Source organism: Scomber japonicus, chromosome 5 (assembly GCF_027409825.1).
Source record: "Scomber japonicus isolate fScoJap1 chromosome 5, fScoJap1.pri, whole genome shotgun sequence".
NCBI lineage: Eukaryota > Metazoa > Chordata > Actinopteri > Scombriformes > Scombridae > Scomber > Scomber japonicus.
In genome coordinates, this window is record NC_070582.1 from 32,285,006 (window position 1) to 32,311,103 (window position 26,098).

At 41.7% G+C, this 26,098-nt stretch overlaps 2 protein-coding genes and 1 long non-coding RNA gene across 3 annotated transcripts in view; all 3 read right to left on the minus strand.

Annotated features, from left to right (window-relative positions):
- Positions 1-6,245: 6,245 nt before the first annotated feature.
- Positions 6,246-10,469, minus strand: LOC128358874 (fibroblast growth factor 6-like). Its single transcript, XM_053319267.1, has 3 exons — positions 9,938-10,469; positions 9,198-9,301; positions 6,246-6,544 (listed from the first exon to the last, which is right to left on the minus strand). The coding sequence occupies exons 1-3, from the start codon at positions 10,281-10,283 to the stop codon at positions 6,368-6,370; spliced, it is 627 nt and encodes a 208-aa protein (XP_053175242.1). The 5' UTR covers positions 10,284-10,469; the 3' UTR covers positions 6,246-6,367.
- A 2,216-nt stretch (positions 10,470-12,685) lies between these two features.
- Positions 12,686-14,653, minus strand: LOC128358680 (uncharacterized). The gene is made up of 2 exons (XR_008321411.1): positions 13,005-14,653; positions 12,686-12,972 (listed from the first exon to the last, which is right to left on the minus strand). It is a non-coding gene; the product is annotated as an uncharacterized LOC128358680 (long non-coding RNA).
- A 4-nt stretch (positions 14,654-14,657) lies between these two features.
- LOC128358679 (solute carrier family 45 member 3) overlaps positions 14,658-26,098 on the minus strand; it is a 34,284-nt gene continuing 22,843 nt past the window's right edge. The window contains exons 3-6 of the mRNA XM_053319033.1: positions 23,225-23,415; positions 20,048-20,711; positions 15,763-16,028; positions 14,658-15,675 (exon numbers count right to left, since the gene is read on the minus strand). Coding sequence (XP_053175008.1) covers positions 15,229-15,675; positions 15,763-16,028; positions 20,048-20,711; positions 23,225-23,415 — 1,568 coding nt within the window. The 3' untranslated portion in view covers positions 14,658-15,228. The remainder of the gene's footprint in view (positions 15,676-15,762; positions 16,029-20,047; positions 20,712-23,224; positions 23,416-26,098) is intronic.

The window sequence follows — 26,098 nt, forward strand, 5'->3', positions numbered from 1 at the left end:
AAAAGTATGGAATTTTGTAATTCCAAATGTGTAGGAACCCTGTAAGCCCATCACAAGGAAAGAAACATGCACTTGTTATGGTAGATATGTGGTCAAAATGGGTGGAGGCATTCCCAACAAACAGACAAGATCCCAGAAATCTCCCACACTCCCACAGCACTTGGGAGCAGAGAAAGAGACTGAGTTTTACATAACTTTGGAGCCTAATTTCATATATTTGGCGATTTTTTTAATCATTCAAATTTGGCAGGGTGTTGGCAGGATTGTATTTGTTCATTAAATGAACAACGGGGATGTGTAGTAGAGAAATAATATTCATTACAGTTTCATATCCACTTTAGTCTTTTGAAAGAAAACCTGTACTCTTTGCAATGCTTGTGTAAACAATGTATCTCTCTCATAGTGTGTGAAAGTCCTGTGACTCATAAAATCAATAGAACTGATTAGCCTACATCTAAGTAAGGCTATAGCCTGTGTGTGTGTATGTGTGTGTGTGTGTGTGTGTGTGTGTGTGTGTGTGTGTGTGTGAGAGAGAGAGAGAGAGAGAGAGAGTGTATGTGTGTGAGACAGAGTGAGTGAGTGAAACAGTATTTACAGTTTTATTTTTAGAAACTTGAGGGACACAAAAAAATTGTAAGCATTGAACTGTTGAAATAAAATTCAATGCATTGACCTCACCTGAGTTTTTATTTGCATGCCATTATGGTACTTGGCTACAATCCCCTATTAAGAATAATTAAATATGATGTGAAATATGATACAGTGATATATTTACTTAGATGTCACATATTCTCAGAAAGAAAAAAAAACGCTGAGAAGTCTGGAAATTAGGGTATGGAAAAGTATGGAATTTTTGGAATTCCAAATGTGTAGGAACCCTGTGTAATGTGAGGGGAGTGACTCATACTTTACTTATTAATTAACTGGACATACTTATCCCGCCTCTCACTTCCTTTTACTAGAGCGCTTTATATGGTGTAAAAAAAGGCAAGGACCTCACTTCGGTGGTTTTCAAATTTTCACCTCAGTGAAAAAGAAAATCTTGACATCACATTTACATATTTTTAACTTTTTCGTAGAGATCTGAGGATTTCACTGTACAGAAACAGAATGTAGGGTATGTCTAAATGACTACATTATTATATATTATTTATTATACCATGTTCATTGAGGTTGTGCAGGCAACTTGGAGCTCTCTACCATGAGTAGCAGACTACATAGAGCCCATTAGTGTGTAGAGGCATATACATTTTAAATACTGCACTACTGGGATGGTTCAAGCCAATGTTGATTAGAACAGTGTCAGTGTTTTATTTATTTACATTTACAGAACTAAGTTTTAAGGTAATTTCTTATTGAATTATTGAAAGATTGACTATTTTATTATTATTTACTATAACTATTTTAATGCAATTATTTATTTTAGGATACTTAGTGATTTTAAGATATATTTATCATTTTAAGACTATTAGGATGCTATATATGCTGCTGATATTGTTTTATCAGTGCAATGACAATTAAGTATCTATTCTATTCTATTCTACTTTAAAGGCTCTGTGCAAGTTTGGCACTTAAGTAAAACTAACTAATTATGAGTGTACCAGTTGAACTTGTTGAACATACAACTTATTCATTGTTGATAATTGGTGCCAAATTTCTAGATGTTCTAGATGTTCTAGACCAAAGTGTTGCTGCAGTTTGCCCTAATCTCTGTCCAAATGATTGTTGCTGTCCTACCTGGTGATGCCAGAAGAGGGCGCTACATACTGATTCATGATGATTCACTGGGGTTTTTTAATTCTCTTGGTCACCCCTAAATGTTCCTCCCCAATTCTTGATATCTGACATTAAGTGTAATTAAAATGATATCATAATATCAAATCTGTGTCATTCAGTGTCAAGAGGTGTTTAAAGTATCCAATCACCACAGCTTTTACAAAACGTCTTTTATTATCATTTCAGGAATACAATTGACTGCTGTGCACAGCACATACGTACAAAAATAAAAGGAAAACCATTTGTAATATAGTATTTTACTTACTCGTCATCATATTTTTCAGAAACAAATGATTGGAGAAGTCTGTTGTTTCAAACTAATTTACAATCATTTCAATAATCGGAACTAAGGCAGAAGGTGAGGTATATGTTAAAAAAGAGGAGGGGGACTCAGAGGAAGCACTCTCCCCTCAGTGCAGGAATAGAAAACTGAGAGAGAAACACAAAGGCTGCCGGCACACAGGGACACACACACACACACACACACACACGCACGCACACACACATGTACACAAATCTGATCCCAGATCCTTCCACAGACCTCCAGTTCCCTGTGAACCAACACATTTTAAAACCAGCTGAACAGGTATGATAAGCACAATGGCAAAATCCAGACACTGGATCTTCAATTAAAATGGGTAACTCATACTGAGTCCATTCAAAACTCCATATGCATAATGGGGAATTTAGGGAAGTGGGAGTTAATGATGAAGAGTGATATGTTTCTTCCCATTAACTACCTTCTCTCAGTTAATGCAATATCATACAACCTTTTCGGCCTCGAAACAACATCATGCAAAAGTTGTAGGACTTAACAGAGTCATATTTCTTTTTAGATTTTAAATTTTTTCTAGCTTTAAAAATTGGACACTGACCTCTGTTGTTTTTGGTGTAAACAATAAAATTCTTATAATATGAACTGATCAGGTGTCCTTTTACAGCGTGAGGAGACAGCCACTGTAACTTTGCAATTCCCATTCTGCCCCTCAAAATCATGGCTTGTTGTGCTGACAGTGTCCTCTGAAACATACCATAATAAACCAGAAATGACATACAGCAATGAACACATGAATATTACCATCAAAAACAAGTGCTTTTGATTTTGCGGGTCAGCCTGTTTTGATGGAAGCATAGCAAGGGAAAACAACATGTACCCCCTGCTCAGTGAATTGCACTGCATAAAAAAAACAAAACAAACAAAAACAAAAACAAATTTGCACCTTTTAGTATATTTTGACAAATTTGCCAAAATACTTCTCCAACTGACTCCTCACTGACACAAAATCAGCGGGGGAAAAAAGCTACAAGTGATCACTTCACTGATCATCGGTGATGTGGTAATGGCTGGTCAGTCAAACTGAGTAATAAAATGTTCAAGGTAAAATCCCAAAAAACACAGTTATCAATGGTGATAATATTTAAAAACATGAAATGTGACATCCTCAGTCTATCAATTTGCCCTCTTGGATCACAGTATTCAGTCTACCAAACAGTCTCTTTATCCCAAGTGTCCCTTTCCTGGAAGCATTTGACTCTTTTCTTTATTCTTTTGCTACATAATGACCAGCTCAAACCCAAGGCTGGATTAGTACCCTGAGGGGCCCCTGGGCACTGAAGCTCATGTGCTCTTCTCGACTTTTTACTGGACTTCACTGTCCAATTTCTACTAGTTCATTATTTTTCCCGCACACTCATTGATACAACCTAATCACAGTGCCGTCCTGCCATCAAATTGACAAATAAAACAGTCAATCATGAGACTTGATTTTCTTGACAATAACTTTTTTCTTAATCCAACTGGATAATTGCATTGCTGTCAGGGTGGAACACTAGGTTTCCAACACCACCTAGAGGATGGGTCAGGCCTTGTGTCTTATTTCTGTAGAGCCTGACCAAAAAAAAAAAGAAAAGTATTTTCATTTGGTGCCCCTTTCTGCTCAGGGGCCCCTGGGCACTTGCCCAGATTGCCCGTATGGTAAATCCGGCAGTGCTTAAACCACAGCCTTTTTTTTTTCTTTTGACAGATATCCCTCAGTAGCTTTTGTGTTGCTTCTTCCGCGCCTTTAACCTTTATCCTCTGCTGTGAGGAGAGTACAGTACCTACATCAGCTTGCACAGTCAGACAATGCCCTGTTATTCCTGACTCAAGGTCAATTGATCTGATACCATCGCTACCGACACACACACATACACATGCACACACGCTAACATACACACATTCACTCTGACTAGATACTGCACATTCGTCTCTGCTACTAGACATAAGCTGGGAGCTTAAAGGGCACGTAAACCATTGCTCACAGACATTTTGTCAGTGCGCTACAGTAATGTTAGAAAGGGCATGAGGTAAAATATGATAACATATATCTGTAAGAGCTTTGCTTTCCTTCTAATCATATTTCACCAAGCTGGCCTTAGTGGTAGTTAGCTACTCACAGAATATTGCAGGTCAAGTACTAAAACATAACTTAAATAAATAATAATCAAAAAATAAGCTCAATTGCACCTCATTTCAACATTAAAAAGACTCTACTCTGAGGATTGTGCAGAATCGTGACTACTACTAAGTTTCATTGCACATTACAGTACATGACAACCATTTTTGTCTTGATCAAGAAATACAGGTGCAGAGCTCTGTAAAATAACAAGTGGTGGAGATGGACCAGAGAACACGCCTACATCAGTAACACAGAGGACAGAAAGCCAACATCTCCAACCTTGGTACAAAAATGGCTCAGATGGACGGGACAAGAATCCCAGGGCCCAGCGCTGACTGTCCGGTCTGACATCAACTGACGAGTGGGCCCACTTGTCTGTTGCTCAGGTATTTTACCCGCAATATCCACATACACGCCAAGTTAAACAAACAACGGGTGCCACATGCAGAGTCCCATATAAGTCCTCTGTACGTCGTTGCTATCTTCTTCTTCTCCCTACGCCGCTCCACTGAAAGAGGAGCAAGAGCGGCCGTTGAATTCAAGTACGCTGCGCACACAAAGCCTGAATGAACATGGCCATTATAACCCTTTGGTTCACTGCTTTTTTTGCAACATCGCTCATATCCTTTTCCTTTCTTACGAGAAGCCATAACGACTCAAATAATGCATAAATATCTTAGAAATCTGGGAATAATAAGCGCAATCCAACATCATCTACATCTTCTGACTGAGTTACCTGAAATATTGTTCACAAATCCCAGAATCATGAACAGTTCAAGTACCACCAAAGTGGTACATCGTTTCATTTCAACACAACAGGCTTTCATATTTACAGTGAATTGACTAATCGACAGCATCCACTGTGACCTCGGTACTTTCTGCATAAACACTGTGCTGACGTGCCAGATAATCATCAAACCAGTGTCTACAAGTCTACAAACCAGATTGCACCAAATCCATTTGAACTGGTGGTGGTGGTGGGGGGGGGGGGAGGGGGGTGACATACAGCAGACATGAATGGAGGATATTTCGCTTCATAATATCAGGTCTGTGATATTCTGCTACACTGATGCCCCCCCACCCACCCACCTTCAAATTAAGCAGCTCTCAAACTGAGCAACACCACATACACACTAAAAACAAACGCATGGCCACATATACAGCGCACACTTACACACTCAATCTGGCTTGATGATGATCCGGCTAGAAAAATTTGTGAAAGTAAAACCTGGGATTGTCAAAGCTCCCTTGGACATGATGTAGGTGGGGGGGGGGTTGAGAGGGTTGGGGGTAGGGGTGGGGGTTGAGTGCTGACTCTAAATCTAACTTTCCATATTAACAAGAGGCTCCACTGGGTCCTGTGCAGCATAGAGTCTCAATGACTTAATTGATCTAATTATGGAAAGAAAATAAAGTAGAGAAACCTCTGGCCCTCTAGGAATTGGGCTAAAGCCCCCCGTTGGTGTCTGAGGGAGTGATGACTTGCCTTTCATTCCTATTTCTGACTCGAGCACCATGTTTCTCAAATGCAAGGGGAAGGGGGCCGCAAGTAGGAATCCAAGGCACCGCCACCTCATGACAAAGCAAGTAAAAACCACTGCCACATTTGTAAGTGCTCTAGTTAGCTCTAGCAAATACATATAGGGGGAGGAGAAATGTTCAAGTCCATAATGGATGACAACGAAACATTTTTTAAGTAAACAGGCATTCTTCTCTGTAGAAATTTCATGCACACATTTCTCTTCTTCTTCTTCATCTTCTTCGTCTCAGGATATGGTGCTTTGAGGTAATAACGTATCCATTTCATTTCCAAAAGGATTGAACTGTCATCCACTGACAGGACAAGGACTCAACCAATTCCAGCAAGCACCCATATAAACTGAGGGGACAAATGAAGCCTCTCCATCCCCTTCTTATCACAAAATGGTGAAAATCATAAAAGCAGCAAAGAATGGCATTTCCATCATTTCTAATACAAAGTAAGCTACCCAAATATACATATAAAGTTTGAATAAATACTATCAGATATAATGTATTTCTTTCTTTTACAGTCCATTTCGTCTTTTGTGTTTGTACGTACGTATACGGTATTTATGTTACCTGGGAAATAATCCACATGTGCAAATAAGTTTGTTATTGCCAGTCTTTGCTCATCATATTCGGGGTAGGAAGTGCGTTACAGTCATGGCAGTGGTGGCCTTGTTGCCCCTCTTCACGCGGCCATGCTTGCTGAGTGCTATGTAGAAGCCTCTGTAAACCAGAGACTCGTAGGCGTTGTAGTTGTTTGCGAGCAAGCTCTCCTTGAACTGGCACTCGTCATGGAAGACTGTCTGGAGAGGACAAAAGGGACAGAAGACATGCATTTTAATTAACAGCTTGATAAATAAAATATTTTTCAAAAGAGAGTTTGTGGTTTGAAGCTTTGGTGACACAACATGAAAAAGCAACTTTTAAAGGATCCTGAGCGAAGCGTAAAAATATAATGATAAATTTAGATGAGACACCAATTAGAACAATGAATTAACATTTTTGACAATGTCAGGTTATCTTTGTTCAGTCTCCCAGCAGCACGGCTTTTACATGAATATCAAGTTGTATTTAGTTTACTCCTAAATCAGATCAGGTAATATTTAGCATATACAAGGTATTTCTATTGAGCAATGGTCCATTCACAGAAAGAAAACTTAAAGGAATAGTTGGAAAATTCCCTTCATTTCACTTTCTTGCCGAGAGTTACAGAAGATTTATACCACACTACGCTAAATATGAATCTACAGCTAGCAACCAATTAGCTTAGCTTAGCTCTGTCCAGACATAACAAAATCTAACGCTCACTAATGAACACATTGTACCTTGTTTGTTTAAAACACAATTTTTTTATGTTTTCCACAGATAAAAGAAACAGAACAGGCTATAATGTTGTTATTAAAGAGCTTTAGAGGTGCTTTTGACAGGGCCAGGCTAGCAAATTCCCATAGTTTCCAGTCTTTATGCAAAATGAAACAAACATATTTTTTCAACAACAGATATTCTGCGAAGGCCCGCCCTACTATGTGTCTGATTGGCTGTTATCCTAACCATCTCACTCCTCATGCCTAAACCTAACACTTCTTCAGATCGGCCCTACTCTGCCTGAATATTAGGTCAGAGCCAATCAGGCGCATTGTAGGGCGGGTCTTTGTGAAATGCAGGTGAGCAGGAAAAAATTTGCAAACCTAACCAACTAAGCAATAAATACGCTACTAGCCAAACAGAAGCAGAGAAGGGCGGGTCTTCACTGAATACTGATTGAGAAAAAATCTAACTCTGCAAAAAAGTCAATGTCAAACTATTTCTGTAAAATGACCATTTCAATACTAAATTCTTGAGGAAATATTTAAACTATACCATTAAGCTAAAATATAGTATATTCTTATATAAATATAGTATATATTTAAACAGCACATTAGGAATATTTTTGGTCCAAAAGACACACTGATCTCTATTTTCCTCATACAGCCCTTCAATCTTAGAATAATCTCTAAATATCTGTCATTATAAAGAACAATAAGACTGCTCTGCTCTGCTCTGCTGATCTGACAATACATGACTCGCACAGTGTACAGCAGCAGCAGCAGCAAAGCCAATTCTCCCCATCAGAGGCCACGTGGCCTAATTCAATCTCTTATCAGATCATCAGCCTGCTCACAAGCTAACGCTTCATCACTCAGATAACCGACTCGCATTCTGTCTGTCAAATATGTTGGCCACAGTGAGCAAACCGCCAGCCACGTGTCAGCTGAAACACAATGCTTACTCCACGCACCATGCACATTTATTTATTAATAGCTGTCATTGCTCTAGATGCAAACTAATTGCATTTTCTAAAGGTTATCACCAGTAATTCTACAACTCATCTGTGGGATGAGAATTAAAGTTTCAGGTTTTAATTTAATTACACTGTCATTTCATCCATTCATTCATTTTTCCATCATCTTAAAAGTCCTTCTCTTACATATTGCTGGTGGCATTTGATATTTGAAGGGATCAAATAAAACAACTTATATTTTAAGCAGCAAGATTAAATTAAGGCTTTTGGGAATTGAAATTTACAGCGTGATAAAAGCACTGTCATTGTATACTGAAGGTTTGTGGGAATGTATTTCTAATTATATCTAATTATAGCCTGTTATTGACATTTTGCTAGTATAAAAAGACTTACAAATACACACCCTCACTCAAAACATTCAGTAAGTAGCTGATGCTTTTGAAAACCCTTTATCTGTCATTGTGACATCAGTAATATTGAGCTGAAGAGTTTCAGCGGTTTGTCAGACTTTGCATTGCAGTAATTCTGCAGTGCTTGTAAATTCAGGTGATCTTTGAGTGAGACACAAAGAACTGCAAGATACAGGAAACATCCAAAAGCTGCTCTGCTTTGAAGTGCCTTTGCAGCATCCTCAACCTCATGACAGGTGCCAAATTCACCTTCAATAACATGTTTTCTAGTATTGGATGCTATTTTTTTTTTGGAGGTTGGAGATGAGAGAAGCTGGTGCTAGTGGGGTGGAGTAGCTCAGTCTTTACCCATCAGGATGTGTGTGATGTGCTCTACCCTGCAAAAAAAGGGCTTTGCCATTAAAATCGATTTCCAACTCTGCTGACAGGTTTCTTTCTATCAGGGAGGGGGGTTTCCCTTCTCCTCACATATGACCACATTACAGCCTTGTGGGCTAAATCCTGCATCTGTTAACCTCATCATTATTTACCCATAGGCCACCGGGCCTAGCCTACTTGCTTGAAATAGAGCTGTATAAGTTCCTGAGAAAATTAAAAATATATGGATTTCACAACACATTTTGGGCAGCCCTCCTTCTGGCAGATAGAGCCATCCTAAAATCTTTTTTAAAAAGGAGGATCAAGCTGCAAGTGCGTCCTATTTTCAGACTCCCATGAAGTAACATTGCTGGACAATAAATGAAATACTGTGCATAGCCTACCTACCGTTCCGTATAACCTCCCACGGCTGTTCATTGCGACAAACAGCTCACTCTTCACCCCGTATAGGCTCACCACTCCTCTCTCCACCGTAGAGATCTCTATTAGACCTGATACAGGACAAGGAATTATTACATCAGAGTGAAATGTAAAAAAATAATAATAATAAAATACCAACCCATCCTCCTGGCTGATTCAATGTTTTAATCACTGTGACTGTAGCATTGTGCTCCCTCTGCGTCTGTATGGGTGTAACCTTGCAGATTGCTGCGCAGCATGCCGAGCCTTTGTTCTGCATCTTTCACCCCATCCTACATTTGCATCCAGGGCGCGTGCCAATCAAGCGCATTGTGGTTATTGCAATAATTGCAGTAATTGCATTGACGTGCACGGCTATTGGTCATTGGACCGCCCTCACAGGGGCTGCGTAAAAATAAGTTGTGTCTAAAAGCGTCCATACATTCATGTCATGGTTGAGCTTTGGGGAAGGTGGGGAAGGTGGGGGGGTTGAAAGGGGGGTGAGAGGGAAGGGGGGGGGGGGGTGTTCAGCACTGATGGATACTTGTTTTTAATAGATTTGTCTTTGCCGTGGAAGAAATTCAATGCTCCCTCAGAGTCGGATGACATATGATCATGCAAATGAATAGAGGGGATAGACTAGCCTGCTCATCACAGATCCATGCTTATTGACTCCTGCTTTCTCTTTTTTATGTCTATTGCATTACATTGGTGGAGGCATAACTCACTGTACTGGTTTTCATTATGTACACCGTTTATCCTGCCGTCGGGGAGGACCTGAAGGTGAAACCCGATGCCCACGTTGCAGTAGAGCCTCCGCACTCTTTTGATGCCCAGCAGATAGTCACTCTCCCAGTTCAGCTCCGGTTTCTCCCCGGAGATCCCCAGTACAGAGCGTGAGAAGAGGGTCTCCCATCTTTTCTCCAGTAAAGTTGCATTCGTCCTGCTGCTCGGTAAAGGGTACGCTGACACGATCCCCAGCAGAAAGCCCAGGAGAACCACCGCGGTCAGCGTCCAGTGCGGCGTGCCGGCCTCGCAGGACATACTGACGAGGAGCCTTTGCGCAACGGCCATCCGGTTTACCTTCGGGCCACGTGGTCGAAATTAATGACCCTAAAAATACCGCTCTTCTTGTTTTGCTTCCTTCGGCATGCTGGCTGAGGGTTATTTTTGGAGCGCAGATCAGGGCTTTGGGCATGAAACGCAAGCCCCGGTGCAGAGGAGGAGAGGAGACGGGAGAGTGCGTGGCAGAGCTGGAGGTGATGGTGATGGTGATGTTGGTGGTGGTGGTGGTGATTACCATGTTTTGCAGCTCCTCCGCGCCTCTCTCTCTCTCTCTCTCTCTCTCTCTCTCTCTCTCTCTCTCTCACACACACACACACACTCCCTCCCTCTCTCCCTCTCTCTCTCTCTCTCTCTGTCTCTTCCCCCTTTCTCTGTCTCCCTCCCGGTAGGAGTTCCGAGTAAATCCTGTACCAGTCACCAAAAACCCAGTTTCAACCTTGCCAGGGCTCTAGCATCCCTGGATGACATAATGCTGACTTCACCGCTGGGTTAATACATGGGTAGAGAGGGTGCTGACAGCAGAAAAAAATACCAAGTCTATGGAGAGTTGAGGGGAATAGTCTACTGTCAGTGCAGGACTGTGGAGGGGGAGAAAGCTTATTGGTGGCGATCAGCGGCCGTGGGACGCGATGGGGCACTCGGGCTGCTCCCAAATTGGGTCGGTGGTCATATGTCTGTCAGGCCGCTTCCTTATTTAGAAGGAAGGTGTAAAAACAGGCCCACTTGTCACTGGAGAGCAATGACAGGGCTCTTGTGGTCCCACTTCTTCTTCTGCTTCGCCGTTCAAGAACTTTTCCCACCCCTAGCAAACCCGTGTTTTTCTGAGCCTAAAAAATGACACATCAGCTGGAGCAAGAGAGCCAGCGGGGCGTCCGCAAGCCCCTCACACCGCAAAGATCAGGGTTCAAGACCTCACCGCCGCCCAGCATCCGCCCTGCTGACGTGTCCTTGAGCAAGACACTGGATCCTTCTCAGCTCGGTTGTACAGGAGGCCGAGAGTGGCATATTAATATAGTAGTACCATATACATTTTGGAGTGCGCTACACCATAACCCCCTGCGTTTCCCATGGTGCATTCGTGAGAACTGTGAGGAGCAAACTGGAGAGGCCCGTAATGAAATGGCACACATTGTCAGCATGCCATTCCCTGCGACATGAAAGCCTATCGTCTTTTCCATGTAATAGATAATGCCAGCAGCAGCATGCCCATGCGTCAGTGGGGCCAGGGGCAGTTGCGCACCAGCAGTCTCCCTTGCACACCATCAGTTCCTCAAGATGTCCAAAGGATGGCACCATTTCCAAGTTATTTCTTCATGCAAGCCACTAGTCTGTGTGTGTGTGTGTGTGTGTGTGTGTGTGTGTGTGTGCCAAATTGGACAAAGCTTTACAGGTATTTTACCTTCCAGAAGTCTCAAATAAAGAGTCAGAGTTACTTCAGATTGAATAATGAACAATTACTCAAGGACAACATCTTATTCACAATGCAGTTTTTTTTTATTTTGTATAAAATCTGTTTGGCAACTGCATATTTATACACAATCTGATGATGTACAACATAAAATAAACATTTTTTTTGTTATGGCTGAATGCATTAATGATGGTGACAACTAAAACTGTGATGATAAAAAAACCCCAGATCAATCGCATTAGAACAAAATGATTTCTGGCCTTAAGGTAGACTGACCACTGGCACTTTGCTGTCTTAAATCAAACAGGACATTTGGTTTGGAACAATATGGACATAAAAACAACCTCCACCCATTCAGTTAAAGATATCTGTAGAGTTCATCTGTTAAATTAAACAATGTAACAGATCTCTGATAGGAAACAAGTGGTTATATAAGACCCAGATAAAGCAGTATTGACAAAATAACAAGGTTTCTTACTGTATTTGCACCAGCTGCACCAGGGGGTGGGGGTGGGGGGGGTGGGATCACAAAGCCTCTCAGTTGTGTGACGTGAGTTAAGTTTTCAGCTGATACAGGCTACATGGATGATGTCCACAGGGGGAAATCTGATAACTTTAAGTATTGAATATTCTCATCTAAAACTGATCTTATACTTATTCTGAGTGACAGCAGTAATCAGTAACAAAACTCTGTGATGCTGTCAAAGCTACAGGATAATGTGGGAAATGTTAAAATAAATTATAGCTTTCAGGATGCTTCTATACCACATCTATAGAAATAATTTATCTTTTTCACAGCCTTCACCCTTGCACCTATGACAGATGCCAAAGAGGCCAATAGTTTAATACGTGCTATTTTTGTAATAAAAGCATAATAAATAAATACATTATGTACAAAAAATGTTGAAAAATGTACAGGCACTTGAAAACAACCTTTTTTTTCTGAAGCTTCTGCTACTGACAGACAACATTTTCCTGTGCATTGCGGGGTGGAAAGGATAATTCTTCTATGCAGTCGTGTAAACATGACAAATCCTCTGCCGTTTTTGCTTCCCCCATGCTGAGTGCACCTCAGGCAATGAGATCCTTGAGGATCCTTCTGTTCACAACACTAGCGTAGTGTTTACACCCACTGGCCAATTTGAAAAGCTCCACTGAAGGCCACGACACATATGAACATACAGCATCACATGGACTATAGTCAATACAGTTTATTATAACTGCAAGCACTCGAGTCACATCGCTTTTCATTAGCCTCACACTTAAATATTACTTATGCTTTCTCACCATCTACACACACACACACACACACACACACACACACTCATACATACACACACTCACACACTCAACTTGACCTTCAGCCCATCAATATACAGTGCCTACTCTCAAATCATTTTCAGTAACCAAATGTTTCCATATACTGCATGACTTTTTTGGTCTTTCAGGAATGGGTGCTATGAAGTGGGCGTCTGTCAGACATCACCCTACATGTTTACGTCTACATACAGCGTTACATAACAAGCCCATCTGGATGTCCTAGATTGTCATTTGAATACACAGTAAAACTTGAAAGGTTCGTGCAACAGGGAAAGTGTTTTATCAGTGGCATATAAACAGCGTGGGACACTAACCTGAGACGACAGACCTGATCAGAAGCATGGTTGGACGGGATGAGCAGTTCACTAGACTTGACTACTCTTGATTATCTCACTACAAAAAAGGACGTTTGACGCAGTATTCCAGTTCCAAGTATAAACAGCTTCATTCTTAAACCACCACAGTCGATATCCCCACCTCAACAGGTTGCATAACAACATTCCCATAGGGATATACAGTAAATTTGTATACAAGATATTTACAGTAAAACTGTTCATTAATTAATAAATGACACTAGATGGGGCAAACATCATAGCACAGGCAAAATTTTTAAAGGGGTAGTCCATCAATTTTACACATAAAAGTTTACTCGCCATGGAGAGCACTACTCAGCCTGTGAAAACAGGTGTGAAACATCTTCTGGGGCTCTTAAGGATCTTTGTAGAGTCAGAGAAAATGACCCTGATGATGTTATTAGGGTCATCTTGAATTAGGCTTGAGTATTCCAATATTTGACGGAAAACGTGTGTTACAAACTGAGGACATGGAATATGAAAGCTGATGGCAATTCAGGCCGAATGAAATATGCTTATGAGTTGCATTATGGGAAATGTAGGATCCAGTGTTTTTGGAATTTGACAGAACTAACAGGATATATTAACCTTTTTAAAAATGTATCTCTAACAAGTCCTCTTGGCTTCATGGAGTTGCCATAACAGATCACTGGAGTGTGTTTTTGATGCTGGACAAGTCCAGTGGTCCCACTTCTGAATGGGTAGAAACATTGCGCTAATCTATCCATTCTGCCATTGTCAGGAAAGACAAGCCTCACTCGGTAAGAAGAAGACCAGTCTCCAGAGTAGCCTAGCGATACTGCAGATGAGTCTGTATAAGCAAATACTGTGTTTGACACGTTGAGTACAAACAAACTACTTTAAAAAACTGACGATAAAAACCATTAAAAGTGAGTAGCAGTGTATCAGAGGTTGATGAGTTCTACAGTAAATCTGTCTGATGGTACCTGAGGAAAAGGACGATGGACAGAAAAGATGTAACAATAAAACTTTTAGAGAGATAGCGGGTACCACACCTGACTTGAGCACATCTTCCGTGGCGACTCTTCAGGCAACAATTCCTGCTGTTACGGAAACTGCATACATTTCCCTGGTGACATATTCTCCTTTGTTACCCACTTCATCTCATACTCTGCAACACACTGACTGACAAGACACGCAGGCTACGTCCACACTAATGCGTTTTCATTTTAAAAACTGTTTCTGAAAACAATCTCTGTTCACATGAGCGTTCCTATTTCAGAAATAATCTCCATCCATACTAACACACCTGAAAACGCATATCACATTACCACTCATGTGCTGGTATGAACAGAAAGCAGATTGTCTACTCGGCAGTCAGTTGCTTAGTTGCAGAAAAAAGTACAGAGGGAGAACAGCAATGGTGAAGAGTAAGACCAGAGATTTCTTTGCTTGGACCGATGAGGTGGAACGGATACGGAAAGTAACACGTAAGCACAAGTTGTGACTGACAAGAACCGGGAAAGATTCGGACGCGAAGGTGGGTGCCTGCGTCATCGTTTTCAAAAGTCGTCGTTTCCGCCCACCCAGACTAAAACGCAATCCCGGAGTTTTCAAACTAAAATGCCGTCACCAGCATTTTCAAAAGTCTCCATTTTGGGGGTTCGAAAAACGCCAGAGCAGTGTGGATGCTAAGCATAAACCTAGCATGCTAAAACCAAAAATGTATGGGTGTGGATGTAGCAAAACATTTCCTCAAGGCAGAGCTTTCGCAAAAAGCAAACACATGGTACAAGAGCAAGGCATTCTGGGAACAGTAGTGCATTATTGAGAGTTCCAACCCATGGAACCTGAATGATTTGATTGACATTTATGCTTCCATCGTCGCTCCCACAACTTCTCCGTCTGAGTCTCAGCTTTTGAGGTCCTTTTGGTCAAAGACGATATGACGGGCCAAGTAGATGGCGACAGCACCGAAGATGGCAGAGAAGGCGATGTAGGTAGTGACGGACTGTGCGAACTGAACGATCATGCCCATGAAGAGGGTGGGGAAAACCTGAGAGAGGAGGAAGGTGCTGTCTAAAATGGCAAAGTCCAAGCCCACGCCGCGTTTCTCGTACCCCGATTCCGCCTCTTCCTGCTCGGTGCCACCGGAGCTATGAGACGAGCCATTCTGGCTGTGAGGACTGGGGTAGTACTCAAAATTGTCGTTGGTGAGGAAAGCATGCCCATAGGTGCCTCCCCCCGTTTTGTGATTTAGTCCATTCTCCTCTTCCACAGGAGTCAAAAACACAGAGTCCCGCTTGGATGTAATACCATTTTTATGCACGCTTTTGGTTTTCCTTTTTGGCATGTAGACCTGAAATGAGACAACAAAATAATTAACGATCACAGATATTTCTGAACAGACTTTCCTTGTGTATAAAGTTATTACTTCTATATTTACCTCTTTCTCCTTGTGGTAATGGCAGGTGAGCGTGTAGGGCAGAGTCTGCAGCGTAGCATATGCATAGCCAGTGAGGGCTGCCATGGCTGTGACCAGGACCACACTTTTGGACAAACAGATGACCAAAGCAGAGACTGTGAAGCTCACCATACTGCTCATGTAGACCCATCTTGAGCCAAAATGGCGAACCAAATGACTCATGACCAGGGAGAAGAAGGTTGAGGTAGCACACTGCAGGAACAGGCCCAGACTGCCCATACGGATACCTGAAAGAAGAATGTGAACTTGTATCAGACCTATGAAGCTGATAGTTACAGAGCTTTGTCCTATTTTCTCATCAGAGACAGACACTATCTCACATAACTCAAATTATTTCCTCTTAAGGCCACATCTAGAAAAAGAAGCTCAGCATGCTTGAACACAGCTAATCCTAGTGTATGTCAAGTTTAAACTGTAATACATTAACTGCTCTTTGGTTAGCTAAAAAACCCCTTGTGTTTGCTCAAGCCCATAAACACACAGGCACAGATCCGGTATGGGAGATATTCACAGAGCTCTCAGGCATGGGTACGCTGTTTGGGTTGACTGACTTGGACCATCACAGACACCATTAACCTCAGATAAATCCCCGAAAACCCCAGAGAGGGAGGAAACACACAGGCCGGTCCGTGTTTAGTGAGGCAATGTGTGCCTCCTGGCCTCCAAGTCTGGCTCAGTCAGCCAGCCAGCCAGACAACAAGCATTTGGATGAGGTTTCTGCAACTAACCCAGGCGGAATCTGAAGTTCAAACAACAGGGAGAAGAACTGCAGACTCCTTAAAAAAATTTGATTGATTTATGTTGCGTGCTGCAGGGCGTCGACATGTTTTCAGCTTTCATATAAACACGTGAATGGTCCGTCCTAGTCTTGTTTTAAATGTTGTTATGCATCATGTCCTAATTGATTTATCTTAACCCACAAAAATACAGTGATGCATTCACATCTTAACCCTTACATACTGCTGAGGGTCAAATTTGACCCATTTGAGAGCTGTAAAAACATCACATACACATTTCTGCCAGGTGGACTTTGACTAATGTGACCCACAGTATATAAAAATGGAAATAAAATGCTTTAAAAAAATGTGTAGAGCTGATACACATTTTTTATGGCTGCAAATGCACAAATTTGACCTGAGAATTCAAACATGTTGTATTCTTCCTATTCAATAAAATGTTTTATTGGACCATAAAATAGTGATTGTGAATCAAACAGAAGGCTTAATCAAACGTGAATTGGTATAGAGACTAATTATGAGTCAGAATATGAGCAGTATGTGAGAATTAGGAAAACCTAAGCAATATGTGAAAAACATTGCTTGAGTTCTCGACCACAGTACAGTCATGAGTGTATTTATGTTCTCCCTTTGAACTCGGTCTTTCAGCTAGATCCTAATATGAAAAATTTGATTCCCATCTTTTGACAGAGTCACACTATGCGACAGTTTTCAGTGATGACAAATTTTAAAGAAGCTGTGGGATTTAGTATGCTATGGGAAAACTCTTCCCTTTTTAATAATGTTCCCTGTTTATCCCAATATGTATTTTACCCCCTTTAATTAAGTTCTTGAATTTTAGCACCAAATCCATGGAAACTGGACTGTCTTCATGTCTGGACTTTTATTTATATCAGCCTGCTATCAGCCTGATCTCTCAGCTCTCTCTTTGGTGAACAGAGTGGGTCAGAAGTTCAGCAGCGGAGCAGAGAATCACTTGTGTGAAAGGAGTATGTGGATCACATTACTTCAGGAAAGCAAAGCTGCTGAGCCCACTTTACAAACACTACAGAAGTTAATGAGGACCGAAATTTAAGCCAAGTGAGATACAGGACAGAGCCAGAATGCTACTGAATTTGTGCAAAGCAGAACTGCTGCTTTCAGTATGGGAAGAATAGCTATTTTTTGTAGTAAAAGCTTTACTTTAATAATAACCCACCTCAATAGGAAAAAATGGCCGCAAAAATATTAGTAGTTACTGTAATGAAGTAAAACTGTCCATGTAATTATGAACTTGAAGACAAAGATTGAAGAATGATTACTTTCATTCAGACGAACATCTGCAGGCTGAATGATGTGGTTTAATAACATACACTGTGTTTCAGATTAAACAAACGCGACTCAGACAGACCTCAAAATTGTGTGCTTTGGCTGTCTACCTGACTTGAATGAACATGTTCTTTGTGTGCTGATGCCTTGACATTAATTCTTTGTGAGTGTGACATTCCTCGTGGTCCAGCAAGCACAGGGAGGAGAGACAGAGAAGAAAAAAGTAAAAAGTAAACAAAAGTGTGGAGGGAGAGAGAGTAGGGGGGGGGGGGGGAGAGAAAAGAATGCGGATGGAAGGATGAATGAAAATGTCAAAAAGGGAAAGAAGGAGAGAGAGAGAGAGAGAGAGAGAGAGAGAGGCTGAGAACAAGGATTAAAGGATGAGAAAACACACAGAGCTTGTGGACAGCAGTAAGAAGTTGATGAAATGAGAGGGGATGGCGAGAAGCACATCAGTGAAGTAAAGTGATAATGACAGAGCTGAAGAGAGAGAAAAAGGAGGGTGTAAGATATAAAGTTTTGCTGAACGGTAAACAAAAGGAGACTAAAAACACTTAACTCAGACATGGCCCCGCTATGTTAACAAATCTGCAATGTCTCAAGGTGGTCTGCCTTACATCTGTTTACTTCAGCTCCATTCTTCCCCATCTACTGTTCTTTCTCAGGTGCTGTCTGCTAAAACACATTGAAGAAAGAAGTCCTTCCCTGCATGCATGCGATCTTACTAAAGGCTTATATTTAGGTGGACTCATACTGCTTGGCATTTGATTGCATAGCAAAAAGATGTAGTCAATAGCCATACAACTGTCTAGCCGGATTAGTGACAGCTCTATTTTGCACATTTACAGAGCGGGAACAGGAAAGGATAAAGACTGTCTATTTTTGTTTACAATTTCCTGAAGTGCAGGGGTGGGAAGTAATACCTGGAATGCCTTTGGATTAGCTTGAGCATACTTATCCAAAAGGATTTGTTAGTTGTTCAGTGGCATTACTACACAAAATGCTCATCATCTCATGTGAAGTCTTGTATTAAGAGTGGATATTAATGGTGGGTCTTCGCTCCGTATGTCCTGTACCTTCACAAGAGTCTAAATGAGGGTGGCAGGAAGGCATGTAGGCATGTAGGCATGTAGGCATGCAGGAACACAGGAACACAGGCTATGACTCCTGTCTTCCACCTGTGCCCGAGGAATGTGAGTGCATCCTGCCAAGCTGTGACAGAGCAGACAAGCACAGCCGGGAAGGACCCCCAACCAGCTGTGTGTTCAGGTAGCGGAGGAGAAGACATGATGAGAAAAGTGTAGGCTATGTCTTGAGTCTCACCAGCGCAATGTCTGTTTCGTGATATACTACTAAGTAATTAAGTGCTTTTTTTGGCTGTGATGTGAAAATGTGAAATGTGCCAGAACAAAAATGAACTTAATAGTTACTCATTAATTGGTGAATTGGGTCATAATACCTAGTGTCTGTACAAGAATGAGCTATATCAGAGGTCACTAATAGGCGGACCCAGATGCTGTCCTATCTGGACCCGGACCTGTAACTGATGAAATATTGAGGATGTTAAATTTTGTCAGAGCGTTTCTATTTTAATGGGCGCAGATTCTCCAGCTATTATATGATGCTAATCAGCCAATCAAATACATGCATTCCGACATGCGGGGAGACTCGACTGTCAGTGAGATACACACGGAGAAAAGAGGAGAGACGTTTTATTATAAGTTATTAGAATTAAGTTTATGGTCTAAGTTTGAGTTAAGTTTAAAAGTGAAAAGGGATTCTTTTATTTTCAAAACAATGAAAAGCTTTCTGCAATGCACTTTATTTTAAAATGTCATCTTTATTTGATAAGAAAAGACAATTTAATTATCTTATTCTTTTTATTTTATTTTATTAATTTTATTATTTATTAGAATCCCACAAGTTCAGTGTAAATATTAATAAATGAATTGTACTGTATTTATGTGACAGTCTATAATCTAGCTACTAGACACAGATGCTAATGGAACACAATGCTACTTCAAGATACTGAAAAATAACTCAGACATCATGATGATCTGAACCTTCACTTGAGGAGATTCTCACAAATTGGATCTCAGTGAATTTGAAGTGAATACCCCTGAGCTAAAACATTTATTAAAAATAAAGTATTGTTTCAAGACAAAAAAAAAATCACAGCAACAAATAAAAGGAAATCTGACCTTCATCATATCTTTGCCTGGACACGCTTCCTGGTGTTGCACTGGGTACGCCCTCATACAGGCCTTCCCCCACAAAGTCTGTGTAGAAGAGCATGAAGGACATGACAGCCATCCAGCTGCAGAGCTGAGCCACACACAGCTGCCTCATCACCTTTGGGACATGGCAGTAGCTCCTGTAGATGGCCGGAGTCATGGACCAGCACGTCCTCAGCAAGCATAGCACGGGTCCAGACTTTAGCAGCCTCAGCTTGCACTTCAGCAGGTAGCAGCATGAGCGTGGCACGCCGCACCGCCCTGACTCCATCGCTCCGGCTCCCGACTCCGATAAAGATCCAGACCCTGTCGAGGTGCTGCTGGCAAAAGAGGGTTCCTCAGACACCTTCATGGTGATCAGCACACTGGAGATGAAGATGAGGATAAGGAGAAAGAAGAGGCACTCGGCCTGGCCTCCTAGGTAAACAGAGAGCAGGCTGTGACTCCAGTCCAGTGCGGGAAGCAGGTAACCCACACAGCCTCCCAAGCTGACCATGAAGGAGAACATCGCAAAGGCTTGGCCGCAGTCCTCCTCGTCTCGGTACAGGTCCGATAGAAGCGCCTCCAGTGGTGTGAAGCACACTTGTCCACAAAAGTCAAGGAGGCCCACACCAAGGATGAGGAAACCCACCTGGAGGAAAGAAGCAATGACATTAAAGAACGTTTCATTTTAAAATCAACTCTCCTTCCCTTGGAAGAAGGACAAGCTGCAGGTTTCTCTCCAAATCCTTAAGGACTGTTGGCGCTGCTACCAGAATACTGTTAAAGAGACCAGAAGAGAATACCTGTCAAACATCATTGAAGCCAATCGTCATAACCCGCGGGTGTTATTTAAAACCATTGACACTGTTCTCAATGCCCCACAGCCTGTCAGCTTGGAGGCATCTCCTGAAATGTGCAATACCTTCCTGCACTTTTTTATTGATAAGGTTGCTACTGCTAGGACTCTCATCTTAGCTACTGCACCTGACCCCTCTGTCCCTGTTCCTTGTTCTGCAGCTCTTGATAAGTTTGAGCCTGTGTCTATGTCGTTTTTAGAAGATCTGGTTGGCCATATTAAGCCATCAGGCTCTCCCTGTGATGCTGTCTCTCCTAGCTTCTTTAAAGAGGTTTTCCCGAGTATAGGGCAGTCAGTGCTGGCTATCATAAACAGCAGCCTGTCTTCTGGTGTCGTTCCCCTAAGTTTTAAACATGCTGTGGTGCAGCCGCTACTTAAAAAACCTGGCCTTGACTGCAGCGTGCTGGCCAATTTTAGGCCCATCTCCAAGCTGCCTTTTATCTCAAAATTATTGGAGAAAGTTGTTCATGCCCAGCTACAGTCATTTCTGGATGAACACAATGTCCTGGAGGTTTTTCAGTCAGGCTTCAAAACCCTGCACAGCACCGAGTCAGCCTTACTACGGGTTTTTAATGATATTCTATTAACAAATGACTCTGGTGATCATGTCATTCTTGTCCTGTTGGACCTAACAGCTGCCTTTGATACAGTGGACCACAACACCCTAGTGGCTCGGCTAAGCCACCTAGTGGGTATCTGTGGTACTGCGCTGGACTGGATCAGATCCTATCTGGTTGACAGAACCATGAGCGTGAGCCTTGGTACTTCAGAGTCCAGCTCTGCTCCACTGCCGTATGGGGTTCCACAGGGGTCGGTCTTAGGGCCCCTGCTCTTCTCGTTGTATTTACTGCCACTGGGCTCCATCCTGAGAAAGCATGGCATCTCTTTCCACTTTTATGCTGACGACAGTCAGATATATGTGCCGCTGAAAAAGAAAAACGCTTTCTCCCTAACACCACTTCTGGCATGTCTTGAAGACATCAAAGCCTGGATGGCTTTGAACTTCCTTAACTTTAACGAGAAAAAAACAGAAGTGATGGTGTTTGGTCCCAGTGGCCTTTGTGAACCCCCTCCATTTGACTTGGGTCCTTTGGCAGATTATTTTAAGCCAACAGTCTCAAGCTTGGGTTTTAAGATGGACAGTGATTTTAAATTGGATCGGCAAATTAGTGCTGTGGTGAAGTCCAGCTTTTTTCATATTAGACAGCTGGCAAAAGTAAAACCCTTCCTCACACTACAGCACTTTGAAACAGTGATCCATGCCTTCATCACATCTCGGCTGGATTACTGTAATGCACTTTATTTTGGAGTCAGTCAGTCCTCCCTCGCACGTCTCCAGTTGGTGCAAAATGCAGCCGCTCGCCTCTTAACTGGAGTACGTAAGAGGGAGCACATAACGCCCATCCTGGCATCCCTCCACTGGCTACCTGTGCACTTTAGAGTTCATTTTAAGATTCTTTTATTTGTTTTTAAATCTTTAAATGGACTGGCCCCGCTCTACCTCTCTGAGCTCCTTCACCCCCACGCTCCTGCTCGGTGCCTCAGGTCAGCTGATCTGCTGCTCCTGGAGGTACCGAGGTCAAAGCGGAAACTCAGAGGGGATAGAGCATTTTCTGTAGCTGCTCCTAAATTATGGAATGAGCTTCCTTTAAATATTAGACAAGCCTCCTCACTGTCTGTTTTTAAAACTCGTCTTAAAACCCATTTTTATTCCTTAGCTTTCAACCGTGCATGAGACTCTGCTCTTGTTTTAGTGTTTTATGGTTTGTTTATTTTAATTAGTTTTATTGTTTTTAATTTGTTTTAAAAACAATAAACAATTATCTTAGTATTTATTTCCTGTTAATTGTTTTACGTTTCCTGTGTTGTTTTTATGTATTTATGTACAGCACTTTGTTTCAGCTGTGGTTGTTTTAAAGTGCTTTATAAATAAAGTTGAGTTGAGTTGAGTTGAGTTGATAAGCAAGGAAGTAAAAATAAAGATAACCAAGTTCACATTTAACATTTGTATTTGGGATTTCTCATAAGCCCTACTAGTACACATTTTCTGATACTAACTTACAGGGCAGCTTTGCAAAAGAACATGAACAGTGTCAAGTTCTGTGCCTTGCTCATGCTAAACCACTGAATTACAATTGGATTATATCCCACTGTTGTTGCCACGCGATCTCACTTTAACTTCACAGTTGGCCACTAAAGTGTGAATCATAACCATGCCAGAAAACAAATGAAACTTCTTGTCTTTTCTGCTTTGTAGGCAGAATTCAACAAAAACGCCAACCGCAGATGACGATGGAGTTTCCTACCTGGACGGTGCGGCCTCCCCAAGCCAGCCGTGAAGCCAGGACGTCGGCGTGGGGAATGACTAAAAGCGCCACGAGGACTCCCAGAGACAGCAGCCAGATGAAAGGCCGCCTTCTGCCATAACTGCTGTTGCAGTGGTCACTGGCTGAGCCGATCAGAGGGATGAACAGGAGACCAAGCACTGGGCCAATACCTGTGGACAGAAGCAGGGATGTAAAGGTCTAATCAAAGAAAGCACCAGTGTAAGACAGGTAGTGGAGAAAACGTAGAGGAGATGGCCTAAGTAGAAAGCAATGCAGAAAATGAACCTGGGTGAGAGGAATAAGGTATTTTATTTCCAAAACTCCACCACACTTATCAGTTAAGTATGAAAACTTTAAATCACATGCTGTATTTCCACTCATTTTCATTAAATCATTAAATTAAAAGCTACTAAAAGCATGTTGATGTCTTGCTGATGTGTTTCTACCAGTTCTGTCAGGTCCTCCTTGCTGCTGCCCTAGCAGGGGATGAAATGCCATCATCACTGAATGTTGATGGATCCTACAGATGGCCTGCTGCCTGAAGGTAACCCACCATCAGCTCATCCTCCACAGGTGGCCAAGTCTGGCTAATTAGAACACAACACGACACATGGGGGTGTTCGCATTCAGACATACACGCAGTGTCTAAATTGACCTGATCTTGGGGCTAGAGTTTGGCATTTAAAAAGGCTCCCCGTTGAGTTTTCATTACAGACAATAACTAGTGTGTTCCCGCTTGATGTTTCTCATCAAAAAGCACCGTGTGTAAGATTTAAGAAGATGCTGAACACATTTCCCCTCACATAACACATTTCCACTTCTTTTTTTAAATGTTTCATGCAAGTGCTGGTAAAGCTTTCTCCAGCTCTCCAAGACACTGAAACCAAGAAAAAGGAAGAGGAGAGTTGTGTTTCTGCAAAAGCGTTCATGACAAAGGCTAAGAGAAACGGAAATAGCAGAGCGCAGACAGACAGACAGACAGACAGACAGGCGATATGAGGAAGACAGACAAGCTGACTGCAGCCAGCCAGTCATCAGCCCCACTGCATTTCTTTGTGCTGCAGCTGTGGAGGGCCATCATAACAATTCTCACCATCTATAGCTGTAAGACTTACTGTCTCACACACACACACACACACACACACACACTCTACTCATAGCTGTTCTCTAGTCTCTCTCTTCAATTACCATATATCACACACACACCAAAGCATGTTTCCCAGCCTCTCAATTCATCGCAAGCTGTTTTCCAGCTCTTGTTTTCAGACACATACATAAATCGGTTTGCTATCTAATCTAACACAGACACACACACACACACACACACACACACACACAATACAATCCTACCCATTATGAAATGTGTGCGTTGTTACTTAAATACACATCTAAATATACTTTAAAAAATACATGAGTAATGGACACCACAGTGCTAAAAAGCACAGAATATCTCCTCCACTCACAGAGAGGAAACTAGAGAAAGAAAGAAACAACTGGGGAATGAAGCAGCCAACAAATGGCTATTAGATAAAGCAGAAAGAAGCCATCGGAGAACCTGACACTACTGCTTGGGGAAATTAGCTTTAAGCCTCCCAAGACACAATATCTGTCTTCATTCAAATAACACTCAGGCACTCCATTATAATACGGGGAGATGAGAATTAGGTTGAGTGCAATTCCCCAGATTGGCTTACAGTGCAGTGCTGTTTGGGAGGAACTCCACAGTGATATCATTTGTATTCATATCTCCAGCAGCTGAGAAATGGGAGAGCAGAAGTGTAGATTGTTTAATCTTCGTAGTTGAATAGTCACTTCTATCATCCACACGGAGCCTTTTACTTTGGTGGAGTTGTATCTATCATCTGTATGGGTCACAAGACAATGTCTCAAAGAGAAGCTTTTAGTGGCAACCACGTGGATGCCATTTGGGCTGACAGGATAATGCAACTATTCACATCGCTTACAAGTAAACTCAGTTACAGTGTACAAATATATACCATATGTGTGATGCTAATTGTGTGGATGTACACACATGCCATTAATTAGTGCGCACCGAGATAACATATCTGTCTTAATTTTAGGAGGATGACCAAATACTTTGGCAAATAGTCACAAACTATTGTTAGATTGAGAGGTCTGGGGCAACAGAAGCCACAAATACACCAGCCGAAGCCAAACTGAATTATACCTTAGCCAGATATAATGGTGCGGTCATCACTTACTGCAGTGTATCTGCTGTTCCACGAGGCAGAAGATTATCTACGCATCATGGCTCTTCCCAGAATCCCGAGGTAGAATAATGCAGTCAATTTACAAATAAATAAAAAATAAAATGTTTTAAAAGGTGGGAGATAATATCATTCAAGACAGGAAATATACAATGTTTAAAGTTTGTTGAGATGAAGACTGATTCCACTTGTTGGTATTTTGAAGCTGTGGTAGTAATATTTTTTCCCTTCACACATATAAAATAACGCACCAGTGAAATATTATGAGCTCCACATATGAAGCTTATGAGATGTAGTACTATAATGGATTATGTGGCTTCTCTTTTGCTGTAATTGCATTCAAATAATACTTTAAACTAGGTTATGGTGAACAAGCAAATAACTTTGGTTCAGCAGCAATCTGACAGATATTACAACAGCTTAAAACTCTGTGAAACAATGACATAAATATGTCCCTCACCTCTCTATTCCCATTTCCCCATAACCCTCACATACTGTTCATATCCACACAGTATACACAGTATCCCCTCATAATTAGTATCTACGAAATATCTCCACAACAAATCATCCATAAATACGTCATCAGTCATAGATAATAAGCGAGATGAATCCTTAATGAAGCTTT

What these genes read in the sequence shown, in the direction of transcription:
- LOC128358874 (XM_053319267.1), bottom strand. Translation starts at nt 10,283, where the DNA reads ATGGCCGTTGCGCAAAGGCTCCTCGTCAGTATGTCCTGCGAGGCCGGC. An exon ending in ACATAATGAAAACCAGTACA is followed by an intron (nt 9,302 to 9,937) that starts GTGAGTTATGCC and finishes GTCCTGTATCAG; the next exon opens with GTCTAATAGAGATCTCTACG. An exon ending in GTGGGAGGTTATACGGAACG is followed by an intron (nt 6,545 to 9,197) that starts GTAGGTAGGCTA and finishes TGTCCTCTCCAG; the next exon opens with ACAGTCTTCCATGACGAGTG.